Here is an 11,208-nt window from a genome sequence, read left to right as displayed (position 1 = left end):
CATGGGCAGCCGTGCTGGGGGCTTTGGCGGGGGCTTTGCGGGGAGCTGCGGCCCTGGGGGAGACCTGCTGCTGAGCGGCAATGAGAAGGTCACCATGCAGAACCTCAACGACCGCCTGGCGTCTTACCTGGACAAGGTGCGAAGACTGGAGGAAGAGAACGCTCAGCTTGAGCACCACATCCGGGAGTGGTACAGGAAACAAGCTCCCAGTGTTTCCAAGGACTACAGCTCCTACTACCAGACCATCGAACAACTCCAAAATCAGGTAGGATCATCCTGGTACATGTGCCTCCATCTCCCACATGCTCTTCTCTCCTCTAAGGCCTTCCTCTTTCCTCTTTGCTCCTTCCTCCTCCCTCCATCCTCAGCACTGGGCTCTACCGCCCACGGGACCGCCGTGCTGGTGGCACCGCAGGCACAAACCTGCTGAGCTGCACCTCCCATCCCCTGGGTGAGCAAATCCTCACAGCAGCCCACAGGCAACAGGGCCGTGCTCCGGGCACACAGCCCGAGGCACCAGGAGCCCCGCCAGCCACAGACACGCTGGCTCACAGAATGTACATCCCACGTTGTGCAGGTGGCTCCAAACCAGCCATGTGAGATTCACAGTGCTTCCCTCTGCTCCCACCTAGTCCAGCTGGATGGAGTGCAAAGCTAAAGCACCTGGATGGCAGGATCTGAGCTCCCTTTGTCCCTGCACACTCCTACAGACACCAGGGGGAAGGACCAAGGTCTTTCATTACAATCAACTTTTTTCCTAATGAGATTACTTACGGCATCAGGGGCAAAGCCCACACTGCTTCCTACACGCAGAGTGCAGAACCCACGGGGGTTGGCCATTTCCCAACATAAATGTTCTTCTGTTCTTTCCCCCACCAATATACTCTTTCATCAAAATCTTTGGAAAGCCAAAACGTTGCAGACACCAGTCCTTGTGGTGTGGCAATTCAAGAACTTTCTGTGGCCCCTGCACTACTCCATAAAACAATTCCAAGACCAACAGTAACACTCTAGCAAAGCTTTGTGTCTTCTTTCTGCTTGTCCTCGAAATCTAGAACACAAGACTCCTCTCCACCTTCCCTTTTGCAGATCATTTCTGCCACTGTGGACAATAACAGAATGATTCTGGACATTGATAACAGCAAGATGACTGCCGATGACTTCCGAATGAAGTGAGTACCTCCCTGTGAACCTTGCCTCTTTTTGTCATTAATTTTATGAGACTCATGAATGCAGGTGGATGATGCCCTGTCTAAAGTGGTATGATCAAGCCTACGCAGTGTAATGAAATGAATGTGCAATGCTTTGCTTTCCTTTGGTACAGGTATGAGAATGAGCTGGTCATCCGTCAGACCGTGGAGGCTGACATCAATGGCCTTAGAAACATCCTGGATGGTCTCACTACCACTCGGTCTTCACTGGAATCTGAGCTGGAGTCTTTGAAGGATGAGCTGATTGCTCTGAAGAGAAACCATGAGGAGGTACAATACTGTAGTGGTTTGGTCCAAAATACTCATTACTGTTTATCTTCTGTGAGATAAGAATTGTCCCTGTTCAAACTGGCCATCTGATAGGTTCTGTCAGGTCATAGAGAACGCTGTAAGAAGAACATCACTTCTGAGACTTAGCTTGCTAACCTGTGACAAATACAATGATAGATAGCACAGCCAAAGACATAATCTGTTGATTCTTCACGGTTCCCACCTTCACATATCAAGTCAATTCCACTTTATGCCATGCGATTATTGTTCCTTTGTACCTTGGTACTGATTCGCCCACAGTCCCCAGCACAACAAATGACCTGTGTGTGCTCTTGTGTCTCTCCCTTGACTCCCTGCAGGAAATGAGGCAGCTCCAGTCCCAAACTGGTGGCGATGTGAGCGTGGAGGTCAATGCCGCCCCTGGAGAAGACTTGACAAAGACCCTGAATGACCTGAGAAATGAATACGAGGAGATCATTGCAAGGAACCGCAAGGAGGTGGAGCAGTGGTATGAGGTGAAGGTACGTAGCAATGCCCAGAGTGGAGCCTCCTTTGGTGGGACAGCTCAGACACCCTGGTACCGGCACTGGCTGAAAGTGAGAGGCTCCCTGGAGACTTGAGTTCTCATTCAGCAAATCTGCTCCCCTGTGACTCAGAAGGTGTCTCTGGGGTTTGACTCCGCAGATCCAAGAAGTCAATCAGCAGGTCACTTCCAGCAGCCAGGACATCCAGACCAGCAGCCACCAGCTCACCGAGCTGAGGCGCGAGATGCAGAACCTGGAGATTGAACTGCAGGCGCAGCTCAGCACGGTACGTGGGCAGGATCTGCGGGCCCTTCTCTCCTTGGCACGGGCAGGGAGCTGTAGAACTCTGCTCCTCAACTCCTGTGTTTGCCCTTCCAGAAAAGCTCTCTGGAAAACTCCCTGGCAGAAACTGAGTCTCGCTATGGCCGCATGCTGCAACAAATCCAGGGGCAGATCAACTGCGTTGAGGAGGAGCTGGCCAGCATCCGCTGTGAGGTGGAGAGTCAAAGCCAGGAGTACAAGATGCTCCTGGGCATCAAGATGCGCCTGGAACAGGAGATCCAGCAGTACCGGGCACTGCTGCAGGAGGGGCAGCAGGATCTTGTGTACGTTCTCTGTTTGCAAATAAGGCCACAAATTCTATCACAACCTTTTCTCTCTTGGCACTCACGGAAGACAGAGCAGAATATTTTACTTGTCTGTAGCTGAAATCTAAATTCAGCAACTTTTCTTCACGGCATCTGTATTGAAATGTGTCTATCAGAAACTTCATAAGCACGTCAAACACCAAGGGAAACACAAAGGAGATTGTTACTGTCAGGTTTTGAGTTAATCAGTTCCTCTTGACCTGTTTGTGTGCAGTGAATTCCATGAGAGGAATCACTGTGCCAAACCAAACTGTAATGAAATTCCTTCTGTCAGTAGAGGAACAAGCACAAACTGGACTGTGAGAGTACAAGAATTATACTGCAACAGTCTCTTGCTGTCTCTGCTTTTACGATTTTCTAGGAAGATACATCTGGAGGGAATGAAATGAAAAACTATATATAAAAATATATTTGCAAGATACAGGAAAAGCTGCGCTGTTACATGCACTGCACATGATGTCACTATGTATTTATTGTTCCCTTCATTAAAACTCCTTTCATTTCACAGATCATCTCAAGGAGCTCTCCAAGGAGGAGGAATGTCCTCCCACTCTTATTCTTCTAGTTCCTACTGTCATGGTCAATCTAGTGACAAGGCAGGTAAGAAACATCTTCCAAAGAGGATCCAAACTTACAGCTTTCACATTTTGTGTTTCATCCCTTTTCCTGTTCACACCAACCTTGTGCTATGGCTTCCACATCTGCAATTGCAGCAGGGATTAAACCACTCACAATCAAAGCTCTTAATTTCTAAGTGGTTTGGCTCCAGTTCCAGAGACAGATTAAGCTCCTTTCCCATGCTTTTGCTAACAAATGGGTATTTAAATAGTGGATGAGTCTGAAGTGTCAGCGCTGCAAAGAGACACTTGGTTTCCCTATTGGAGCAATGGTTTCTTCTTTCTTTGCACAGGGCAGTCAAGAGTGTGCTAAGATACCACCGACTCGTTGGGCTTCCTTGATCCAGTCAGTGCCATGGGAGCAGCCCGGCCCACAACGTGGTAACGCAAAGCCCACACGCGCTGTGACGTACGCCACCCACAGATTGCTCTCCAAATGCTTTTCCTAAAGTTATCTACTTCTCCCTTCTCATGCTGTCCATCACTGTGATCACTGTGCTTACACACAGGTCTCTGCAGTGCACTTGGTACTCTACTGCACAAGAATTCCTCAAATAAAGCTTTACCTTTCTGCAGTGCAAAGAAAACTCTGTGTCCAGCAGTCTATTTGGTATATTAATATTGTATTTACATTTAGGTGTAGCAAGTGAGATACATAAAGAAATTAAGGTTGTGTGAATTATGTAATATGGTTCCAAAGTAATATGTGAATCCTAAATCTTATGATGACTGGATAAAATCCTGGAGATGAATAAACGCATCCACATTAAACTCAAGGGTGACACCTATGGGGAAGAGAAAGGGATGGGGGAACCCCTTTTTCATAGCATATGTTGCAAGGGATGTGCAAGTAGTTGATTTGCTAATTCAGCAGCTGAAGTGAAAAATCAGGATTAATTAACCTCAAAATTTCATGAAAATTTTGTCAAATCAAAACCACTTTCCTTTGAGTCACTGAATGAGAAATCAATCCTATCCAGGCAGCCCTTTCCCAGCTTCCAGATGAGAGCACTGTCTAATCTTGTTCAATTAAAGCAAAGGGTTAGATCAGGAAATGAGTGAGGAGTATGAAAGTTCTACTAACCCAACATTCAGTTGTTGGGATTATTCCTCCTGCCATGTCGGAAAATCTGAGCTCAGGTCTTTTATCTGATAGTTCCAAATGGAGGAGTGTGTTCCCTTATTCCGTAGGGTCATTCCCAGCTCCGTGCTGTCAGAGCTCTGGAGAATGGAGAATGGCATGGTGCAGGCAAGGTTCAAGCTTTGTTACTAAACCTGCCCCACTTCATGTACCACACTCACCTTACTTGGGCTCAACAGAGGAAGAAAAAGGTTGAAATATCTCAGCCATTTCAAACTTACAAATCCACATTTAAGTGTTTGGTTTGCAGGGCTGAGGAAGCTGCTGAACAGGGTCAGCCACATAGCAGGGGAGTGACTCCACTGCCGCCCTGTCCCATACCCTGGGTGGGTCTCACAGGCTTCATTGTTCCCTGAACACCTCCTGAATCACAGACATTTCTTATTCTGTCACACAGCTTTACACTTACACTTTGGTTGGCAAAGAGAGCCAGGACAGGTAAAACATCATCGTTTTGGATAACAAGGTATTATTTTAAAAGACATCAGACTGTTCCATGTTACAATCCAAGCTGAATTCTCAGCACAGCAGGAAAGAGATGAGTCAGAGAAACTATTTCCCTGGGAAACAAAGGTTTGTAAAGTCAAAGCAGAACTGCATCTCCTTGGAGTCACAACAGGACTCTTCGGCTCTGTGCAAGTAACAGAGACTGCTCTGCCTTATGCTCCCTTTTACTCCTCTCTCTTATCAACCAGGGCTGACTATCCCAAACCCCCTCAGCACTAGCCAGCTATAACGGACTTTGGGATCAAATACCTTCTTTAGGCACAGTTTAACTAGGAAGAATGTCTGTAATCCCAGAAAGGAGCCATTTGTGCTCTTTATCTGTTGGGAACATTCTCAAATATCCATCCCTTCTGCTTTCTTTTAAGTGGGACACGTTTTCAGTGCCAGCATGAGGGAATGCTGTGGTTGAGCCTCATCCTGCTCCAGTGGCGTGTCCCACAGCTCTGAACGAGGGACAAGATTTATCTGTCGGTGACAGACAGTGTGTCTGCCCATTTGGGTCGGCTCTCTGGCATCCTCTGATGGCAATTCAGGAAATACCAATTAGGATTTGTGACACAAACTGCTCAAAACACTCTCAAAAATAAATTAAAGCCTCAGGCCTGGGACATGGTTCGTACAAGGAAAGAACAGCTTCAGTAATACAAAAATCGGCACGTTTTTCTTTTTATTTCATGCCTCGGATTCGATGGCTGTGCTAGCAGCCGGGCCTGCAGGGGGCGCTCTGTGCTGCTCCCGCTTCCCAAGGCCCCAAATCCCGTGGATTCTGGCTCAATTCTGGAAATTAATCCTCTCTAACTGGATAATACAACATTTTCAGGAGGTTTGATGAAGATAAGAGGGGGAAATGGCTGTATGGAGAGAAATTCAAGACAAGAAGCAGAATTCAGTGAACTGAGTTTTCTGAGGGACTTCACTCTGGATCAGGACTGCAGGATTTAAACCCAAAGGAAATGCTTCCATTTGAAAGGCAGCTGTTGGGTATGGACAGGTATGGCAGCAACAGCTTCAGTAATACAAAAATCGGCACGTTTTTCTTTTTATTTCATGCCTCGGATTCGATGGCTGTGCTAGCAGCCGGGCCTGCAGGGGGCGCTCTGTGCTGCTCCCGCTTCCCAAGGCCCCAAATCCCGTGGATTCTGGCTCAATTCTGGAAATTAATCCTCTCTAACTGGATAATACAACATTTTCAGGAGGTTTGATGAAGATAAGAGGGGGAAATGGCTGTATGGAGAGAAATTCAAGACAAGAAGCAGAATTCAGTGAACTGAGTTTTCTGAGGGACTTCACTCTGGATCAGGACTGCAGGATTTAAACCCAAAGGAAATGCTTCCATTTGAAAGGCAGCTGTTGGGTATGGACAGGTATGGCAGCCCACCGCTACTCCTGGTGCCTTTGTGCACAGTCCTGCCAGGCTCTGGCACTCCTGGCTACAAGGAAATGGAACCACAGAGGTGACAAGGCAGATTTCCCTCTCGTCCCACCACTGACTCAAGGAATAAGAAAAGAAACTCTGACTCACTGTGCCTGTAACAAAAAGCGAGAGGAAAGGAAGCTGCTCCTGTGATATTTCTGACATTTACCAGCCCACCATAACCATGAAAAATAGCAGCAGCCAAGTTAAACAAGTATGAGAATTCATGCAGGAAAATCCTTTCTCTCTAACAATTTCTGTTAGCTTTCACATCATATATAACACTTTGGAGTGCTAATCCCAATAAACTTTGGAATTTCTTTAAGTATTTGCTGCCGTATCCCTGGAAATGCTCATGGCCTGGTTGGAGGGGCTTGGATCAACCTGTTCTAGTGGAAGGTGTCCCTGCCTGTGGCAGAGGGTGGAACTGGATGAGCTTTAATGTCCCTTCCCACCCAAAGCATTCCATGATTGTATGATAAAGGACAAGTGACAGTGAACACGTAGTCTCAGGAGCACTGGAGCTGACTCTCAGAGCTGTTTTAGTACCGCCTAAAGAGAGGTTTCTGCATGCTGCAATTACTCCTAATAGCGCACTTTGGGAGCCCACGCTCCCGCGGCTCCGCCAAGCCTGGCTCCAGGGAACACCATTCCCTGGCACACACCTGTGCTCCCAGCCCTGGCAACCCGCGCAGGGCTGGGATCAAAGGCACCCACAGCCTCAGTAATCAACATTTTCTGACAACATTCCCAATCTTAGTTCAGTTCTTTCCCACAACCTGATGTCAGACTATCGAAAATCGTGACTGTACCCAAAAGTTCACGGCGCTCACACACACACAAAGATTTTAAATAAATGCCAGCAACTGCTTTCTGTCGAAAATGCTGTTGAAAGTCATGTCACCACATTTTATCAGTTATTAAAGCTGAATCCATTAAGAAAGCGTGAAAAGGCACTCGGCAAGAGCTTCAGTCACTTGCTTTGCTGGCAGTGGGCTGCCAAAATACAGACAGTTGGCACAGACCTCTGTTTTTAATAAAAAGAAGATTTAAAGCTGAATATGGGTGTCAGAGTCTGGTGGAAAACCCTGGGTTTTATGAAGGTAACAGCCAGGACTGCCCAGGAAGTGACTTACCTGGTACTCACAAACATGGGGAAAACACTCCTTTTCGAAAGCGGCACAAACTGTTAGAGTGGTAAGAAATTCCCTTTTGGTCCCTTAAAGTTGTGTGACCAGCCAGGGCAGCCAGAACCAGGGCTCCAAAGGGGTTTCCATGGGCTGAGAGTTGCCATGAGAACTGGCAGCAGCTCCACAAACCAGAGGCTACAGGGCTTGCCCTCAATAGATAAACAGTTGTATTTTCTCACTGAGCCCAACCAGAGATCTGCAGATTGCAAAAATTCCTGTCAAGAAAAACTGAGTATGAAATCACCAGCAGGATAAGGAAAGCCCAAATCCAAGGATCCACCAGGAGGGTACTAAGCGAGCTCCTTGTTTTCTAATTAGATCCAGAACATGTTTTTTAAGGCTTGCAGTAAAATCTCTGCCCTTACTGGAAGCTGGGGCTTACCCCTATGATCAGAATATACTTTTATAAAATTAGAAAGAGAAATAATAATCTGTAAGTCTATATATACAAATACGTGCATGTAAATATATGAGCACATAGATAAAAATAATAGACATACAAATGTTTTACAGACAGGAACAGAATAAAACAGCTCAGCTCTGCGCTATGAACCCCATCTACTCTGTGTCTCTCCCAAGTCTAGGATTTATTTTTGAGTAGGAATTTTCCATGTGGCGTATGAGAAGATCCCTGTGGATAGCCCCAGGCCTCCTCCCTCCGCGTGAATCCTGGCAGCGTGCAGAGGCCATGGCAAGTGTCCAACAGCCACTGCTCCCTTGAGCCTGGGACAGGTTCAGTCCCTTGGGGTTTGGCAGAGGCTCCTGCGCTGCCTTTGCTGCTGCCTGCAGAAACCTGACTTTTGGAACATAACCTCCTGTCAGTTGGATGTTTGACTCTCAAATAATAGTTTCCAGCCCAATCATACTGAGATTTACCAGCCAGATAACAGGTTAAAGGAAGTGTGAAAGTACATCCAATGAGTTGACTTGCACTCCCTAGGGCTTGGTGCCCCAACCAAGCCTTCCTTCCCACACAATCTTTAATCTCATGATAAGAAAATCTAGTTTATTTTCCTGTCTTAGGTACTTTATTCCCTGATTTGCCTTATCATAAGAGCTCTGGAATGATAGAGGAGTGAGGAGTTTAAAGCTAGTTCTGTTTCTAGGGAAACAGGGACAACAATGAGGAATTTCCACACCACAGCCAGTTTCAAGGATTTGCGAAGTATTTACACTGCTCCCAGTTATTGAAGTGCTTGAGCTCTTCAGGAGGATCTTTTATGTATTTTCCTCATACCAATCTATTCAAGTGTTTTATAAATGGCAATCATTGAGAAATTAAATTTTGTGCCCCAATAGCACTGCAGCAGCCTGGGCAGGAATCATTCCAGTTCAGCTCAAATCATTGATCCATCATTTCTGTCCTGCCACGAGCAAACCAGAGCCCTGGACAGAAATGTCTTGTCCTGTGTCTCACTCTCACAATTTCTGTTAACACAACAGAACACAATTTCTCTTACACAACCTTATTTCTCACCTCTTTCAGTGCAGGAATGAATAATGCATTCCCTTCATCACAATGCCTCTGCTTTGCAAAAACAGTCATTTTGAGCAAATTCCCAGTGTTGCTCTGCTCTTCCCTACCCTCTTCTCCAGCCACTCACAGCTGTGTGTGCATGTGCTGGGACCTGCCTCTTTAGCACAGCAACATTCTTGTCTCACAATCTGTTGGCACATTCAGAAAATATATGGCAATGCCAGGTTTGTGAGGATTGAAAAAAAAAAAAAAGATTTATGATGGGCTGTAAAAACCAGACAGCTGAGAATTGTATGCTGGGCAAACCTTAACTGCAGTTACCTTGCTACCAGCTGCAGATCAGAGCTTGTTGTCACTGGTTCTTCCCACAAGTAAGTTTAAACAAAAAATAGAAAATTTTGTGCTGGAATTAAAGAGCTGCAAATGTTTCATGCCTCTGATCTTTAAAAGGGAAGAAAAACATCCTAAGCTGTGATCATAAGAGGGCCTGTGACATGATCAGTTGGGAGGGTGGACAAAATTCAGATGAGCAAGAGAAGAGATGGAGACTAAAAATGTGCACATGAAAAAGCAGCACATTTTCACTGATGGAAGCAAAGGCAGAAAGGAACAATTACCAGAAGGAACAAACAGTTAAAAATTTAAAAGGTAAATCCAGAATAATAAATTGGCTTTGCTCGTTCATCCATAGATGCATCCCTGGGACTGCAGGCACTAACAAAGTTGGTTAAAATGTTCAGCAAGTTCATTTAAGTGTAATTGCATTAGCTAAGGGCAAGAAAAAATGGTTTACAGGACAATTAACAAAACTATCCTGAAACAATATGAAAGATTTTTTAAAGCAGCAGTGACTGGCAAGGCAGAGAAGATAAAGGTAAAGCAGAACCAGATCTCAGACTGGAGCTTGGGCGTGACTGGATGACTTCGCTTGAAAAAATGTGTCTCCCTTCTCCTCTGATAAGGCGAAGATAAAGGAAATTCCCTGTGCTGACCATTCCTTATTGGGGAAAAGCTGACCCTGCCATAAGTTAGGTTTATTGTACTGGGAGAAAAAGAGACCTATGCTGAATGCTAATAGCACCTTCTTCAACTTGCCATACTAAAGGCTTTTCCAAGCATTTAAGTACACGTTCTCAGCTTAAGGGAGTCCCTACAAAAACAAACACATGCAGCCATTGAGGTAAAACAGAGATGGAAAGTTAAAAGACTTAGAATTAAGTTTTAGCAAAAATGCTGTGTGAGGGATTGATTTGGTACTAGAGGCTTATGACGTATTCGGTGTTATAAATGAGATTAATCCATTTGACAGTGTGTCCCAAGCCTTTCTTCTCCTGACACTTCCAGCTGTACTTGCAAACTGCCACTAAGAATTGCAGTTCATTCTTTGGGAGATTCTTTCCTGTAAGCACATGCAAACCCAACCTGCCTGCAGTACCTGAGGAATATTCTGACAGTTCGATATATGGTGATTGCTGCTTTTACTAAAGAGTTTGCAGAGGGCATCCAGAAGCCTTCCAGATCCCAATTTTCATGACCTGAATCATAAAATATTATGCAGCATCACAGATGTGCATTTTATTTTGCAAAACCCAAAAATACACTGCATTAAGGTTCTGATATGGGAGTCCAGGGAATGCTGAAGGAGTACCTGGAGGGACAGATGTTCCTCTCTCCTTGCAGCGGGAGATAGATCTCAAAAAGACCACACCGGTACTTATTCTCCAGTCAGCTTCTTGCTTTTCTGTTCAGTGAAGAAAAGTGCATGGACCAATGCTCTTTACGCTCTAACTATGGACTTCAATATTTAACAAAAATGTAACTGTTCTCCAATAGTTTTCTCTCAGTAACCTCCTGACACCACTATTTCAGCTGTTCACAGCCCTTGGAGCAGTTACTGGCTGGGCAGGTTTGTCCCACCCAGGGTTGAACAGGACATTCAGGTCTCCGGAAGGAACGAGCGGTGTGTCTCTGGCAGCAGGAGTGTCCCTGGGCCTGTGAGGAAAGGCTGCACAGCGTTGCAGTGCAGGATGGAGTTGTGGAAGGCAGCAGTCTGTAAAGAGAGGAAAGAGCTGAAGTGTGGTACATATCCTGTGTGTACCCAGTGATATATTCCGCACCTGAGGCACTGCAGAATTGCTCCTTCTGATACGGCCTCCTCATTGCCTGGTGATACAGGTGCCTTGGCCGGCCTCCCATTTGCTGTTTGCTCT

At 45.9% G+C, this 11,208-nt stretch overlaps 1 protein-coding gene across 1 annotated transcript; it reads left to right on the top strand.

Annotated features, from left to right (window-relative positions):
• The first annotated feature begins 16 nt into the window (after nucleotides 1-16).
• On the top strand, nucleotides 17-3,856 carry LOC103618970 (keratin, type I cytoskeletal 16). Its single transcript, XM_017738183.1, has 8 exons — nucleotides 17-265; nucleotides 1,090-1,172; nucleotides 1,325-1,481; nucleotides 1,841-2,002; nucleotides 2,166-2,291; nucleotides 2,384-2,610; nucleotides 3,161-3,252; nucleotides 3,563-3,856. The coding sequence occupies exons 1-8, from the start codon at nucleotides 95-97 to the stop codon at nucleotides 3,580-3,582; spliced, it is 1,038 nt and encodes a 345-aa protein (XP_017593672.1). The 5' UTR covers nucleotides 17-94; the 3' UTR covers nucleotides 3,583-3,856.
• The last annotated feature ends 7,352 nt before the right edge of the window (nucleotides 3,857-11,208 follow it).

Source organism: Corvus brachyrhynchos, unplaced genomic scaffold, assembly GCF_000691975.1.
Source record: "Corvus brachyrhynchos isolate BGI_N302 unplaced genomic scaffold, ASM69197v1 scaffold30, whole genome shotgun sequence".
NCBI lineage: Eukaryota > Metazoa > Chordata > Aves > Passeriformes > Corvidae > Corvus > Corvus brachyrhynchos.
Note: the sequence above shows the minus strand (reverse complement) of the source record. Positions and strands in the feature narration are given on the sequence as shown.